This window comes from Mercenaria mercenaria, chromosome 1 (genome assembly GCF_021730395.1).
Source record: "Mercenaria mercenaria strain notata chromosome 1, MADL_Memer_1, whole genome shotgun sequence".
NCBI lineage: Eukaryota > Metazoa > Mollusca > Bivalvia > Venerida > Veneridae > Mercenaria > Mercenaria mercenaria.
In genome coordinates, this window is record NC_069361.1 from 120,476,536 (window position 1) to 120,494,544 (window position 18,009).

Below are 18,009 nucleotides of genomic sequence, written 5' to 3' on the forward strand. Positions count from 1 at the left end.
CCCTCCGTGCATTATTTCATCACGAGCGGGCACCTGGGTAGAACCACCGACCTTCCGTAAGCCAGCTGGATGGCTTCCTCACATGAAGAATTCAACGCCCCGAGTGAGGCTCGAACCCACATCGATGAGGGGCAAGTGATTTGAAGTCAGCGACCTTAACCACTCGGCCACGGAGGCCCCTGATGTCATGCCAAGAAGATTCTGTGTGTGTGCTTGTTTTTCAACCTCCACAAGCAAGTCTCCTTTACGCAGCTTCTTTACTGAGTTTGGAGTACCAGCGACACTCTGGAGTGTTTTCTTAATCACAACAGGAGAAATACTTGCCATTTTGAATATTTCGTCGGTGGACTGAATCAGTAGAAATCTAGGGAAGGCAATGTTTGTACCTAATGGTCGGTGAGAAATATTCTCACCTTCCTTGCCGTCAGAGTCTGTTTCCGTATGCGGTCGTTTACTTTTGTTTATATTTTCCATATTTAAATGATTCAGATTTATCACTCGCAGCCCCCACCAACCGCGGAGTCCAACAAGGGAACATGTGAACAAAGCGGATATCCAGCTTATACATGTTAGGGATACTGTAGTGATATACTCGGCCAGGTATTTTGCAATCTTATTTATATCACCAGCAGTACTGCATAAATGCAATAAGGGGGTTCGAGGAATTGCTACTTTACCCAACCAATTGACCCTAAGCCACCGCCTTCTAGGAAATTGAAATTAAAATGTATATTGCGATAAAGTGTTCAATGAATTTGTGTGAACATACTATGAATTTTGCTGAACGCCGTAGAATATGACATGAGAAGGAAAGAACATTCGATGATGTGTAACGTCAGTTTGACAAGAAATAACATAAATTGTGTAATGTAGAAAAGAAAACATATAGATGCAGTTTAACGTGAAGAATACTAAGATGTAAGCGTAATTAAAGTGAGATTTAATGCCGGAGACAGACACATGGCCTCTGTACATTATCATTTCCTTCTTTCTTTGTTTGGAGACATACTAAAATGCTTGTACATGCATGCAATACATGTACTTATGTGTTATAAATCATGGCTCATTAAAACATGTAAAGAAAATTATTTATTTTAGACTAAAAATCTTATCTATTAAAGTATGCCAAACGGCATAACAAATGACAAAGTTGTTTTGGTTCTGCACAATTCAATGTCTGCGTTTTATATTGAAAGCATGTCATAAACCATATCTAACCTGCGGATGATTTTTTGTGCATTTTTTTGTTCTCTCTATATTGTGCAATTTGCCAACAGGTCTCGCTTCTTCATAATAGTAGAATTCAAGCCCAAAATAAAAGATATTGAGATATAACATATATCGTTATAGTATAATACAACCTGTGCATGTTTCTCTCCTATGCCATAGAACTGCAAATCATGATTACCGAAGACATCACACTTTCCGCTCCTTTCACAGTGCACTGATTTCATTAATTAAATAAAAGTCTATTAGCCTCCTGCAAGAAATATAAAAATGCAAAAATATTGTATTTACATAATACATGTTTATAATGTATTTTATCATTAAGGTGCTAATTGTCTACAATGTCTTTCAATTTAGACAATGCTGTTTATAGTTTTAAGGAGACTTAATAAAACCATTAACGACTGAACAGTAAACACTGTGGGGACAAGACTGCATGGGTGTGAACTCTCATCTTGTTCTACACTGACCGCAAATTTAGACATCTACTTTCATTTTCACAACATTTAAAGTACATCACTGACTTGCTGGAGGAAATCTATCAGAACATTCTGGAGTTTTCTTCAAATCTCATAGCACAGTACTTTCAGGTTCAACAATCAGAGTACAAAAAAATGAGAATAAGAATTCTTAACCTTTACCCTGCTAGTTTTCTAGGATGGAATAATCCATCTTTACAGCTCATAGAGGTTTTCATTGATAATTTACTAAACCCATTACGAAGAGTGCAGATCATGATCAACCTACACAGATGTGCAGCCTGATCTTGATCTTCACTCGTGGCAAAAGCTGACATAAGCACCTCTACTGTGCTTAGAGTTTAATACAGTATTGAAGTCTGAATACTGTTAGATCTTAGTAAAAGGAATGTTTTATTCTTAAATCTGATCCTTCTCCAAATACACCAAACACATGGCACTTCTTTGGGGTACAGAAATAAATTGGTCCAGCTTGTTGCACCTGCTGTACAAAATCCGAGGAATAATGTTATTTAATATCCAGAGTGCCTGTTGGACTGCCTGAAACATGACAAAACAATTTCTTTAAATCTATAAGCTTGTATTACAATACTGTATATATTTAGTGATTCAAAACTGACAGCCGGTAGCTTCATGTTGCTTGTAGAGTAAGATTAGATAGTTTATATTTTAAAAAGCCACTGCCCACCGGAAACCATTTTGTGTGGGTAGAGCGTCAGATTCCTACCCTCCTTGGAATTTGACAACGGCCTTCCCATTCCTTTTTTAGTCACAAGTACATGCTCAGAACTCCAGGAATCAATCACTGAGAGTAGTTTATATAAGTTGTAAGAACGCTACTCTACAATCGGTGTAAAATGAGTAAGTTTCATCCCACATGTCTTGCAAGAATAATTACTATAATTTATTTTATGCTCATTAATGAAATAATGTGTTTTGTCAGTTAAAAAAAAACCATATCACTCACTGTATATATAGCTTCGACGTTCTACTTGGAAGAAAAATGTAGCCGCACTTTGTTTTTATAGTGTATAACTCGATTCAAATGGTTTTATGTGAATTTTTAAACATTATGCAACTAGAAGTAAAATAAAATGGAACTTTATGTTTTGAGCGTGTTTAACGTCACAACATGTATGACGTCATGTTCGTATACGCGCGTCTGTTTCTCAAGTTAACATGAGAATTTGTTGCTAAATGCATTATCTCAATAAAATTTAGCATAGAATAAAGAGAAAATGTGTTTGTTTTTCATGAATATCTCATGCGCTCATGAAAATGTGAAAATTTTCTCACTTCTGAGCAAGATATATTCCATATTCACTCAAAACAAACAAATACCCTCTATATATTTTTAACCTAAATGACTTTGTACTTAAAAAAGTGAAAAATAGAAAATTCAGTCAAACTATATCACACCTTCCATTGGATAAGTATTTACATATTACTGCTTGCTCTCGTCTGTCTATTGTCTGTAGTGGATTCTCTGACCTTTTGCTCTTTGTATGTGTCCACCATAACTGTGCAAAGTATCTTGTTTTTCTGCCTCTGTCAAATTTCCTGACAGACTGGGAGTGAAACTGTATTTTTTGCACTGCTTGAATAAATCAGTAGCAGGCTTTGGAAGAGTTATGTGTGGGCATAGGTCATTCCGTGTATTTCTAAATGTCTTTAAACAGATTGAACGACATCCACTTTTACCTGCACTTTCATTATAAAGATTGTATATATCAACAACCTTACGGTCTGGTGGCAAAGGAAGTACTGTCTTTTGAGGCGCATTTGGTAAGCGACCAGGTAACAGTTACGCATTTACTGTAGCATATTTCGTTGTGAACTTTTTTATTTGATTTCTTTCTTCAAATATCAAACTAACTGGAGATGGTTTGTTTTTATTCACGTGTACACGAGGAACAATACCTGTTTCATTTAGAGATATTTTCTTTTGAAATATAGTGAGCAAAGCTTTTTTAATGACACACAAACTCTCAAATCCATAAAATGATTTTCTTGGGAGGCACTTTCCGCACTTTTGATTTCTTTCCGTTAGTCTGTATATTTGCACCAGTATGCCGGTGAGAAAACAGAAGGGACTTCACTACAAGATCTTTTTCTTCTGTAGTCATTTCCATACATCTCTGACGGTATAGTTTCAGATAGTATACATAAGAACCAGATGGTTCTTTGGGTTTAGGGATTTTATGGAGCCAAAGCAATTGATTACTAAGTCTAGAATCTTTTCAAGATAAAACTACATTGTTCAAGGTATTGGTTATTTTGCTCTAGGTATAAACGTCTCGGGTGAAAAGCTAAAACGGAAAACATACGTGGCTATGATATCATGACACACAATATCACGACGTATAATATTACCCTTGAGGACACCTTACTATTTGTAGCCCCCTCCCCCTTTCCACAAAATAAGAAAGTGCTACAAAAGGCAAACAGTAATGAAATCTGTAAAAAGATCCTTTGGAAGCCAAGAATGCAACCAAGAAGAATAATAGCAGACTCGGTTTGATTGAGTCTGTTCAGTAAACCTCTTTAGTACATCATACAATATGTATATTCTGCATCGTAAAGTTAAATATATAACAATTATTCTGCTTGTAATTTAGTAAGATGATATCAAAAGAATAAAAATATGTGTTTATGTACAAAGTCATACAAATAAAAATTCACTGAAATCTGATTCTCAAGAAATTAATATTCAATACACTAACAGTCGCCAGAATGAATCAGGAATAAGATGTGAACATGAAACATCACGTTAAAATTCTATGACAACGGCCTTCCACAATTACAGATCGATTTCGAAAAGGTTCTGACAAGGTTAAGCGGAAAAAGATACGACCCTCTTATTGAAATAATGTTCTACCGCAATGAATAACATGAAAACTCACCCTTCTTTATAATAAAACAATTAGCGATGCTACAGTCCTGTCTTGAAGTCATTAACCTGACTAAACAGCAGAAACAAACATATACTGTTTCAAAATTTGTAGCAAAATTTAACATACATAACAAGCTCTTAAAATATCCTAATTATTCTCAATGTACATAAATGCTTGTCCATTCTGAAGTGCGCAATTCTTGTCCAAAACAATACACTGCATTAGAACCATGGAATCCAAACCAATCATATCCAGAAACATCTCTAAACCGAACAAATTGTTAGCACTTTAAGAAACAATAGACTCCCTAAACCATGTAATAATAAGTCATGTCAGATGTTTGTTTTGAGATGCATTGAGTTACCACAGACTCGATCAATGCAGGTGAATTGCTTGCGCAGAAATTTATAAGAATAGAGATATTTGTGATAAGTACAGCCAATTCAAATATCATTTCAGTCATGGACATCACAATAATCAGAACTAAATTTTACTTATACGTTACACTACTGGATGCACATACCATTAAACATGGTTTAAAACCCTGTAAAATACCCATTAAAATAGATAAAACCGTTAATTAACCCCATTAATTCTTGCATCACTTTATTTAACAGGTTTCACAATATTTATGGTTTACATGTTAAAATACCATTAAAACACCCATTTTTTACCATGAATCATGCAATTAAAAATTAAGTTTGGTAGCTAAAAAAGTTAATGGCTTTGAAAAAATAGTAAAATTCTGTATATTTTGAATTTAACAGGATTATTCATGGCCCTAAAAATTGATTGAATGCCCATCAAATGTTAAGGTTCTGTACGATTTCACTTAATGGCCCTTAACAGCAATGTGATGCCCATTAAATCCTTCATTCTGTAAAATGTGATTCGTATATTTTCTTGTTTTGGATTTTGGCTTGCACTCCCATTGAATGCGTATAATTCCAGTCCCATATTGTTCTAAAATGGACTTTAATCACAATAAATACATACTATGCACACATTATCTAAAATATATCATGATGTTATATTTAGTTGCATTAAAGTTATTTCCCCTTGATGCAGTTACGCCATTGTTTTTCAAATGTTTGACAAATTGTGTTCCTAAAAAAAATCGGATTTATTTCAATGAAAGTCGGATGAAAACATATTAATTTATTTGATAACATCAATCTACATTATTTTGGTAAAGGTAAATATGTATTGATGCATGCCACTTTTCTGTTTTTTGTTTTTCCTGTCCAAATAATTAGCATTTGTATAAGAAAAAGGATGGGGTAAGGAATTTACATTATAAAATGTGCTCAGACCAGTTTAGATTTTCAAATTAATTTTCCAATCCTTGCGTAGAAACTAAGGTTTATAGAGAAGTGAACAGTACACATGATTGTGAAGATTTACAGTCTGACTTAAATTCATTTGGGGCATGGGCAGATCAATCGCTTCTTCGTTCCGATGATTCAAAGAGTGTGGTACGCTTGATTGGGGATGGGGGCGGAACTTGTGATGCAATCCCTCAAACAATTGCTCTTAGCTGTTTAAGTGCATGCACCTGAGCACAAAATACTGAAGTAGAGCTAAGTTGTAATTCCCCATTGTGCGCTGACATTGTCATCAACAGTTGCTTTTTGAATACACCTGATGCCTAATGTCTGTACCAACAAAAACTTGGTCAGAATGTTGGTCAATATTATAATGTTGAATAGTTAAAACTACCCACATGGTCACTTGATCTATTAAACCGGTACCTGTAAACCTTTCTCTGTACAAAACAATACAATACAATATAATATCCATTTTTTTCTCATTTCATATGAACATATGACAGAATAAGGATACAATATGACAATATGTACGAGGCTGTTACATGTGTTTACATTACAAAATAATGAGAGAAAAAAGAAGAAACAAATATTCTTCTAGCATTTTACAAAACAGTACATATGTATAGATACTATTACACGTGTAGTAATACGTAGTTTAAATCAATAAGGCAAAAATAAATATAAAGTAAATTATCTTAAGATGTCTAATTCTTATGGCAAATTTTCATGGCCCTTAATTTGATATACTATTAAAATATTACGAACCCATTAAAATTGAATCTGACATATTTAATTAGACCATTAATCCATTTTTTAATAATTAACGGGCATTAACAAAGTATTAAAAATATTGACGGCCCCATTAGTTTTTACTAATTAATGGGGAATTAAGGGGTATTTTTTAATGGCACATTAATTTCATGCCAATTAAAAATTTTCACGGAGTTTTAAGGAGCCTGTTAACTTATTTTAATGTTTTATTTTAAGCAGCTTTTCATGGCCATCAAAGTCATTTTAACAAGGTATATTTTACCAGTGTTTTAATATACATATTTCATGGCTTTTTAATGTATGGCATTAAAACTATGGTCATGAAAATCCCATTAAATAGTAAGAACTAATGGGTGAATTTTAATGGTGACCTGTTAAAACTCTGTTGAAAACGTTTGAATTAAGGCCAATTTCATGACCCTTTTAATGGCATATGCATGGAGTAGTGTTAACTATGTTTATTATTCCATGCACAAGGAAATTGATCTACATATTATGTTTCACAAACAGCAAAACATATTTTTACAAATATATGAGCCTTTCTAATCCGAACATTCCTGTTAGCCGAATTTATTTTCTGGTCCTGTTACTGAGGTTCAAGTTTATATAAGCACTATTTTAGACAGAAAAGACATAGGCGGGAGAATAACGCACAACGACTTAGAAATGATAATATTAAGCAGATAACAAAAGTTGTGTCATATTATAAATGATAGAACTAATTATGTTAGGGCCTCGAAAGTTATTTTATTGATTAAGGAAATAGGCTATACCACTTTAAAACATAGCGAGAAAAACGAATGGAACATATGAGTGTCCTAAGAACGCCCGTGCGTAATAAATTGTTAGCCGTCATTTGCGATTTTTTAGTAGAACTATGTATTTTACTACATTTGTCCTCCTAGAGGCGTAACTATTTAGGTGAAGGAAGCGATTTCTTTCATTAAAAGTTTACGTTGCGGGTCGACGTTTTCACAAACAGAAACTGGAACAGGCATATACGATTATGTATAGCTGAATTCTTTATATTCAGATATTATAGGAGTCTATAACTGGCGCCTCAAGGTTTAGTTTTTTACAAGGAAGTTGTAAATTTCAGACGTTATCTTCAATATAATACGACCAGGACACGATAGCTATTATACTTGCTTGTAAAAATAAGATGTAAATTTAAATTACTAGTTACGATGTATTGGAAAAGTTGAGAAACAACGGAAAAATTAGGAGACGGTGGTTATGGTATCATGTTTTTCTGTTAAAAGTGAAAACAACTGGGTTTTCTGAGGGATCTGTGTCAAATATTCCTTTTTTGTCAAGGTTATCTCAAATAATAAACACGGACAAAATGTTGTAAAAATAAACAAGATGCATGGGTATTTCAGGTATAAGCATAATTCAGGTTCTATTATGTAAAAGGGAGTTTTTGTTTGTTTTTGTTTTGGGTTTAATGCCGTTTTTCAATAGTATCTCAGTCATGTAACGGCGGGCTGTTCTCCGCAAGAAACTGCCAACTTCCCCACATGATTTATCAGAGGTGGAGGACGAATGATTTCAGACACAATGTCTTTATTCAAATCGTCATGGAGAACATACGCCCCACCCGGGGATCGAACTTGCGACTGCACGATCCGTAGACCAACGCTTTCACTACTGAGCTAAGCGGGCGCGCTCGAGAAAATCATTGGAATTATTCTGTTAGGTTTTTAAAAAAGATATCTTTGGAATTATTGTAAGAAAAAGATGGAGGGGGAGGGTCAGGTTTTAATGTTTCTATTTCCTGCAAACTTGATATAGTGTTGATATAGTTTCTGTGGTAAGTTCTTTACAAGGATGGAATTGAGCTCTTTCCATCAGTGCTGTGAAATCTGAAATATACTGATAATTTTCTTATAAAATTTAAAATTGAATTGATCATATATATAGGGTTAACTGTTTCGGGACTTTGCATGTAAAAATATGAGAAAATTGAACGAATATTTTTTCCGTGTTATGTAAACTATGTGTGGAAAATAATGTTTAAGCAGGCTAATCTATACTCCTTTATTGATGCCTATAGGTTGTAAGGTGTTGAGACAACGGATCAAGTAGTGTTCTTTCTCAATTCTTTCCTTTGTGTATCCGTCCATCTGTCATTAAATTCAACGCAACGTAGCAGGATATCTGCAAAGGTGTGACCCTCCATGTTGAAATGTTCAGCTACCTGCAACCGATTAAAGTCAGATCTGTGGAGATTCATTCGCTTTGCTAGTGTCTGTTTTGTTTTCCGAACATACTTTTTGTTGCACTTCTTGCTTGTCATAAGTTCTATGGCATTTTCTGTTTTGCAATTAACCACTCCTTTAACTGTAGATTTACTTTCATTGGCGGGAAGGAAAATACTGGTCCTTGGCATGTTTGGCATCTTGGGGCACTACAAAACCTGACTGGCCTTAACTGATTGTGTCTGTAGCTGACTAGACTTTAGCTCGAACAAGAATGTCTCGCAGACTTTTTGGTCTTCTATATGCGATGTGGGGTTTCTCTGGGAACATTCGACTGAGCCTCTGCGACTCAATTGTTACCCAATTGTAGGCCAGTGTCTGTCTACAGCTGCACGTATATTTGGCAGATTTTGATGGTACATGACTACAAAAGGTGTGCTTTTGTTTGAATCAGTTTGTTTTGTGTTTGTAATGTAGCAGTTCTTCCCTTGAAAATGCACGTGCGTTTTCGGTAGCAGCGAGAATGGAATCTGAGGAACAGCCTCTCTTTAGGATGTGTTTTGGTAACTCCTCTGTTCCTTCCTGATACGTTTCTGTGTCTGAGCATATTCGGCGGATTCGCAGTGCCTGACTTTAGGGAATGTTTTTTTTTTTCAACAGTGTTTTGGATGACAGCTTGTGGTGAGAAGATACTGGTGTGTTTCGATAGGTTTTGAATACAGGTCAACAAGAATTTTGTTATCTTCAAGTTTTAAAATTTTGTCCAGAAACACCTGATTTTTTTTCATTTGAAACATCGCTGGTGAACTTCATAGACAGATGAAGTTGTTTGCATGGTCAAGAAATGTTTGTAGAGATTCCCGACCATAAGTCCATTACATATCTACATCGTTTTTGAAGAGTAACCATAGATGTGTTTTCAATGTGACCGTCGAAAGTTATTGCCTTTCAAGACGGCCCATGAATATGTTTGCGTATAATGGTACCAATTTTGTTCCCATCGCTGTAACTTTAATTTGAAGGTAATGCTTGACCTTGAACACAAAATTGTTACATTTTAGAACCAAGTGAGCAATTCCACTAGTATTTCAGTAGGGGTAATCTTATCTTAACAATTTTGTTGTTCAATACTTCTTTGCATGCAGCAATACCGTCCTCATGTTTTTGTACAATGACCTGACATCCATCGAGACCAGTAAAGTGTCGTTAGGGATCTACTGAGAATCAATTTTTCTCATATATTCAGTGGTGTCTTGCATATAGGACGGTAGGCTACTTACATGTGGTCTGAGATGCATATCAATGAATTCTGAGATTCGTTCTGTAGGATGTCCATTTGCTGAAACGACTGGACGGCCAGGGTTTCCAGCTTTGTGAATGTTTGGAAGAAGATAAAACCTACCTTCCTTCGGATTTGGTACCGATAGATATTCTAAATTATCTTCACTAATAAAGCCCCCATCGTACAGTTTGTCGAGGGATCGAGACATTCGCAGCAAATTCTTCTGTCGGGTCGTGATCAAGTAGTTTGTAGAATCTAGTGTAACTAAGTTTGCGATCGGCCTCTGACAAATAATGCTCTGTGTCCATAATTACTACTGCTGATCCTTTGTCAGCTGGCTTGATAATAATGTCTGTTCTTCTTCGCAGTGATTTAAGAGCTTTTTTTCAGATTAAGTGAAGTCATCTTGACATTTCGAATTTGGTTAAAATTTTGATGTGTAAAATTCAGTTGTCTCAAAGCCAACAGATTGTCTTGGGAGCTGCCCTGTGTTTTTAAGTCTAAATTCTGGATAGTTTCCTTTTTTCAACATTACTTTCAAATGCTTCAGTTGTGCAAAGTATTTGCTTTACAGGTGAAGAAATATCTTGTGTATCGGAATCAGACTGTGACAGGCATTGACTGGGATGTGTCGAAGTGTTATCATATTTTAGGTCCTGTTTTTTAAAGTGCGATTTTAGTCTATGCTTTCGGTTTAATGCCTTTGTGTCTTTAATTAGGTTTACTCGGTCATATTGGGGACTCGTAGAGCAAACGTTAAGGCTGGTCTCCGTATTGCTTTCACGCCGTTTGAAACGTCGGTTTCTGCTGGACTTAGTAGTAGTAGCCTCTTCAATTGTTTCCCTGGTCGGATTTGAGATTTCGAGTCCCAAAGCACGTAGCTTTTTTGTTTTGCTGTTTGTAAAATATTTTAAAATTTGTTTTGCTTGATAAGTTCTGTATGATTGCGTTGTATGTCTCTGTATCAGTGGTATTTTGTAGCTTCTGTGAGAGGTCGTTGATTTTATTTTGAATTGGCCTTTCCTGCTGTGCCAATTTGCTAACCGATAAGTAATGCTATAAGAACTGCTGATGCATTGTTTAGTATTGCGTTACATTTTGATTGAAATCTATTCGAGATGTGTCCTGACATTTGCGGTATAAAAGAAATTCTAAGACCTTTTGGTGTTACCTTGTGGGTTAAACACTGAGTAAGAAAGTCAGTATGACTCTGTAGTTTTGTAATCAAGTAGATATTTTTTAAAGTTGTGTCTCTGAAGAGTTGACCATTTTAAAATTTATAGGTGATCGATATGTTTGGATGACTAACAGAAAGGATTTCAAATCTGATGATACAAGATTTTATTTTAAATAGGTATATAAGTGAGTTATTAGAGAAAAAACATCAACGATACGCCTTTTAAACACACTGAATCCCGGGAGGATACAAGAACAAAAAGATAGAATTATAGAGTATGAGAAAATATATGTTCAAACAGTGTCAAAAGTTTAATTACAAATCAGAGTGCTGTCGGCTTTTTTTTGAAAAAGAACAACACCTTTTTCAAGGGTAGCATAAATCAAAACAATAACGGCGTTAGGGTTAACAAACATCGTAAAATTTTGGATCATAGTAATTGTCGAACTGTATTTGAAAAATTATAAAACGTTCTATTAAAATAGGTTTTGACCAAGCTGTTTTGAGATACATCACATGTTTGGTGTTCAACCCGTTTACAGTTGGACGATACGCTTCCCTATTTGATTATGGCTGACGAAAGGGAGGGGGGCTCAGTGATAAGCAGTTTTCAAATTCAACCAGGACTGAACTGTTTTGATTTTTGTTTTCTGGCCTGTTTAGTCGGACCCTCACGATTTTCTGCCTTCTTCGCACTGAGTACTTATTTTTTGGTTCTTAAAGATTATAATTATACAGGAGCAATATTTGTGTTTTACATGCCACTCCTTTTGTTTCCATTGGAAATGTGAGAGTTTCACCTGAGGGAGATAACTTTTATTTACACTGTCACGTGTCTCTGGAACATAGTGGGTTAAAAGTGAGGACAAGGTGCGCACCATTGGCCTGGTTAAGCTCCCAAGTGTTGGTTTTGCCACTGAGCGTTCCAAAGCGTTGCCCAGCTTTGTGCCTTTATTTGTTCGTTTTGTCCTTTTGCTTGACAAGGTTTATGTTGGTGATTTTAGAGATTATTCGGATCAAACTATCTTAAATCTTTCTGTCTTATCCATGTATATGAAATTATGTCCTACAAGGCTATACCGTTTATATTTTAATCTGGTTCAGGATAGAGACCTTTTTTGAGCGAATGTATCATTTGAATTGTTATGTAACCTATTCCTTTTTTCCGTTCGTCAGCAAGAAACACTCCCTTTCTTAGCATTATTTAATTATTTTAACATTATGGCATATTCAAGTTTCAGGGGAAGGACATCCAGATGGCGTACGGTTACCGATGGCTTCACATTGGAGGGACGCTTGATGCCTTCCTTCAAAATAATAAAAACTGGAAAGTGCCTATATGAATGTAATTGTGTCAGTGTGACTAAAAATGAAAAGAAATAAATATGTACTATCTTTAAATAGATGTTTATTTGTGTCTTTTATTCCATTTCATTGTAGTGTCTCATAACTTTATTATCAAACACATAATTCCTTACTGTCATCTGTTTACAGTTAACTTCTACAAAGAATTTATTCAGCAGACCTAATTCGACCTCGGATTTTAAACATATCCAGAAAAGATTATACACTGAACTGCCTAACCAGAGTACATTCTTATATTCCGCATTTATTCATAGTGAATTGTATCCGCAAGTAATACAAGATGCGAAGAAAGTTGTTATTTTAGCATGGCAAAGAAGAAGTGTAATTCATCGAATACTAAAATGTTGCATTTTGAACGATGGAAAACAACCACAAATGTTAGAAGTAATTGAAGACGACAAAGGTTGGTACGACATTCCACTCATGGTGAGACGTGTTGCATGTCGTATAGGTGATGATAATTCAGTAATTTCTCGGGTATCATTAACAACTTTGAATTTTCCTTGTTCCTTGTATCATAAACATTATATTAAACCTACGATTCTCTTACGTGAGAATGAAGAAAAAATGGCAATGTGTAACAAATATTTATATCGATCTGTAAATGCTACAAGGCTAGTGGAATGGATTGAAGTTCATCGCTTTTTTGGAGTTGACAAATTCACGGTACATTATCATCCAAATCTTGATCCATTTGCTAAACGAGTAATACATTTCTACGAACGAGAAGGTATCATGGAAACGCTAGCACTTAAAGGTCCTCCAACAGGTAATTATGTAAACGCATATATTTTGTAGTTTTTTATATACTCAGTGGTATGTTCAGATACTACCATCCTCTGTTTCTTGGTATTAGACATTTACGGATTAAGTCTACGTGGACTGTGGACACCTAAGGCGATAGATTTTTCACTGGGACCGTCTCAACATAGTTTAGTTATATTATGCGCGATATGAAAAAGTGTTTATAACGGTAATAGGGTTTGAGTTATTAAATCATCACTATGCGGTAGGTGATATAAATTTGGATGTGCCTGTTTTTAGCTCGACCTTTCGAAGAAAAAGTAGAGCTATTGCACTCTCTCCGGCGTCGGCGTCGGCGTCTCCGTTGGGTTAAAATTTTTGATAAAGTCAAATATTTCTGTTACTGTCAAAGCTGTTGACTTGAAACTTATAATATTTATTTACTATCGAAGTCTACACCAGGAGAAATAATCCCCATAACTCTGATTGAATTTTGATAGAATTATGCCCCTTTTAACTTAGAATTTTTGATTAAAGTTTGTGATAAAGTCAAATATCTCTTTTACTATCAAAGCTATTGACTTGAAACTTAAAATAGTTATTTACTATAAAAGTCTACACAAGGAAGAACAATCCCCATAACTCTGTTTGAATTTTTACAAAATGATGCCCCTTTTTAATTAAGAATTTTCTGTTAAATTTTATTATAAAGTCAAATATCTTTGTTACTATCAAAGCTACTGACTTGAAACTTAAAATAATGATTTACTATCGAAGTCTACACCAGGAAAAACATTCTGCGTTACTCTGGTTTGAATTTTGAAAGAATTATGTCCCTTTTTAACTTAGAATTTTTGGTTAAAGTTTTTGATAAAGTCAAATATCTCCGTTACTATCAAAGCAATTGACTTGAAACTTAAAATACTTATTTACTATCGAAGTCTACACAAGGAAAATCAATCCCCATAACTCTGATTGAATTTTTACAGAATTATGCCCCTTTTTAATTAAGAATTTTCTGTTAATTTTTTTGATTAAGTCAAATATCTTTGTTATTATCAAAGCTATTGACTTGAATCTTAAAACACTAATTTACTATTTAAGTCTACATGCGTAGAAACAATCCCAATAACTCTGATTTGAATTTTGTTAGAATTATGTCCCTTTTTAACTGAGAATTTTTGGTTCAAGTTTTTGATAAAGGCAAATATCTCTGTTACTATCGAAGCTATTGACTTGAAACTTAAAATAGTTATGTCCCATCAAAGGCTTCACCAGGAGAAACTATCCATATAACTCTGATTGAATTTTGATAGAATTATGCCCCTTTTTAACTTAGAATTTTTGGTTGAAGTTTTTGATAAAGTCAAATATCTCTGTTACTATCAAAGCTATTGACTTGAAACTTAAAATAGTTATTTACTATCGAAATCTACAACAAGAAAAGCAATCCCCATAACTCTGATTTGGATTTTGACAGAATTATGCCCCTTTTTAATTAAGAATTTTCTGTTATTTTTTTTTTTGATCAAGTCAAATATCTTTGTTACTATCAAAGCTATTGACTTGAATCTTAAAATACTAATTTACTATTTAAGTCTACACGCGTAGAAACAATCCCCACAACTCTGATTTGAATTTTGTTAGAATTATGTCCCTTTTTAACTTAGAATTTTTGGTTAAAGTTTTTGATAAATGCAAATATCTCTGTTACTATCGAAGCTATTGACTTGAAACTTAAAATAGTTATTTACTATCGAAATCTACACCAAGGAAAGCAATCCCCATAACTCTGATTTGGATTTTGACAGAATTATGCCCTTTTTTAACTTAGATCATTTTGTTAAAATTTTTGATAATTTCAAATATCTCTGTTACTATTAAAGCTTTTGACTTGAAACTTAGAATAGTTATTTACTATCGAAGTCTACACAAGGAAAATCAACCCCCATAACTCTGATTTGACAAGAAATTATAACTCTATGTGGTCGCACCTTTGAATTATCTCCCTTTTGACACTTCTTGACCGGATGATAAACTAAATAAGTATTGAAGATACCAAGTCGTAACTTTATACAATGTTAGACCTCATTGAAAGGAAGTGCAGTGACAAGGAACCATAACTGTAGTTGGTCGCATTTTTGATAATCTCCATTTTTAAACCTTCTTTGGGGCATAACTCGAATACTATGCAAGATAGATTTCATATTTTACAAACTGATAGAAGTCAGTGAGAAGGAGTGTAGGGACAAGGAACCATAATCTAGGTCGTCCCATTTTTTAATTATCTACCTTTTTTGAAAACTTTATACTTACTCTAGATGCCACATTTTCTTTATGAAATTTAGTCCAAAGACAGAACATTTCTCTTTTTAAATGTATAAAAAATTAAAATACAGTTATCTGGGATATAAAAGTCAGTCGATAGGTCATATCATAGAAATACCTTTTCAACAGTCTGAAGGCCTAGTTTCTACGTACATGTCTGTGCATCCCTTGTGTGTAGAAGTAAACATAACGGATTGAGTGTATCAACTGAAAACTGTAAACAAGAAATGAATTTCATTTAATTCATGTTTATGCCATAATACAGTATAAATCGGAAGATTTTTTATTTTGATTATTTTCCTATCTTCCGTTCATTTATCTAGTAAAAAAGCTGTCCATCTCTTTGTCCATCCACTACTGACAAATTAAAACAATAAAGTTATACGAATACAAAGTCTTTAACGCGGATAATACAGAAATTACAAGTGCTCCGCCAAGCGGGGCAATATACGCCCGAAGGATTATATCAGGGGATGGGAGCAAAATTTAAAGAACTTTACTGTTGAAGCCCAAACGAAAAGGACAACAAAGGGAAGAAATTCCCCGAAAAACTCTAAGTCCACTAAAATCATTACCAGGTACAGATATGTCAAAATACACCTTAACTTTGCAGGTACCATCCATGTTGTACCACAGAAAAGTGGTATCGGTTTTTTCCCTACGGCCAATAATAAAAATGTTACAAAATAACCTATTTATAGTAACATAAAAGGGAAGTAATTCAATAAAAAAAATTGTAAGTGAACAAAAAATGGGTATGCCAAATAAAACCAAGAGCACCGCAATGCAAAGCAACATAAACACAAAACAAAGTCATGTGACCATTGACCCCTAAGTGTGACATTGACCTTGAAGCGAGCCATGCGCTCTGCACGTCGTCTCAATGTGGTGAACATTTGTGCCAAGTTTCTTTAAAATCCTTCAAGCAGTTCAACAGTTACACATCGCACTCGAAACAAAGTTATATGACTTTTGACCCCTTAGTGTGACCTTGACCTTGTATCTAGCCATCCAAAACATGCGCTCTGCACGTCGACTCGATGTGGTGGACATTTGTGCAATGTTTCTTTAAAATCCCTCATACAGATCAAGAGTTACAGAGCGGACACGAAACAAAGTCATACGACCTTGACCCCTAAGTGTGACCTTGACCTTAAAGCAATCCACCTGATACAGGCGCTCTGCACGTCCTCTTGATGTGGATAACATTTGTTTCAAATTTGTTTAAAATCCTGCAAGGAGCGGAGTCGACACGAAATTGTTAACAGACAGACGGACAGACAGACAGACAAACAGACAGACAGCCAAATGAAAACCTGTGGTATCCCAAAATACGTCCCTTCGGGCGTATAATAACAACAAAGGAATGGAGACGCAAGATATTACGTTTTCTACAGTTTTCGCAATGTTTTACCTGCTGACCTACATTTTGATCCCAACTGACCCAGTTTAGATTTTTGTATGTTGGACGACGACGACGATGGAATACGGATACATTGCGATCGGACTAGCTCATCTTTTCAACTTTGTCGCAGATGCGCAACTTATAATATTGAAAAACATTTCAGGAAAGTGTTATGACGTTAGATCAAATACTTTTTGCGATATGTATAACAAAACATTTCTCTGGCGATCAGACGGACGGACAGACAAATCCAAGTATTATCCTGTGCAGTGACATATTAAGCCAGACCTTACCATCATTATAGAAATGTTTTCCTACCAAACATAAATTAAAATTATTATGTTGAGACGGTCCCCTTGAAAAATCGATCGTCCTAGGTGTTCACAGTCCACGTAGACTTAATCCGTAAATGTCTATTAGGACTCGGATTAAACCGGCTGGGGAAGTTACAAATTTCATTTCTTCTTTGGAACAGACTTAATAAAGTCTTTTGCTTGATTGCGTTCCGTACGTCTAATTTCTTATTTCATTAAATGTCACAACAAAGTCCTTAAGTGGTGAATGGCGCCCGTATAGAGTTTCTGCAAATTTGTATTCTAAACAGTTATATGTTTTGGTCCGTTGGTACCTGGAGTCTGGGTAATACAGTCATAACTTGGAACTGTGTGAAAACACTTGTTATGCATTGAAATGTTAAAATTATTCCTAATTAAATGCGGGCTTTTTTTAACTTTTTTATGAAAATAATAAAGTAATGATAAATATATACGACTTTTACATTATTATGCAGAAAGTCATCAGAATAATG

At 34.7% G+C, this 18,009-nt stretch overlaps 1 protein-coding gene across 2 annotated transcripts in view; it reads left to right on the forward strand.

Annotated features, from left to right (window-relative positions):
- Nucleotides 1–18,009, forward strand: part of LOC123524872 (uncharacterized) — a 192,396-nt gene that overhangs the window by 59,153 nt on the left and 115,234 nt on the right. For both annotated transcript variants that reach the window (XM_053522050.1, XM_045303415.2), the window contains exon 2: nucleotides 12,854–13,493. In XM_053522050.1, the coding sequence (XP_053378025.1) occupies nucleotides 12,854–13,493 (640 nt within the window). The remainder of the gene's footprint in view (nucleotides 1–12,853; nucleotides 13,494–18,009) is intronic.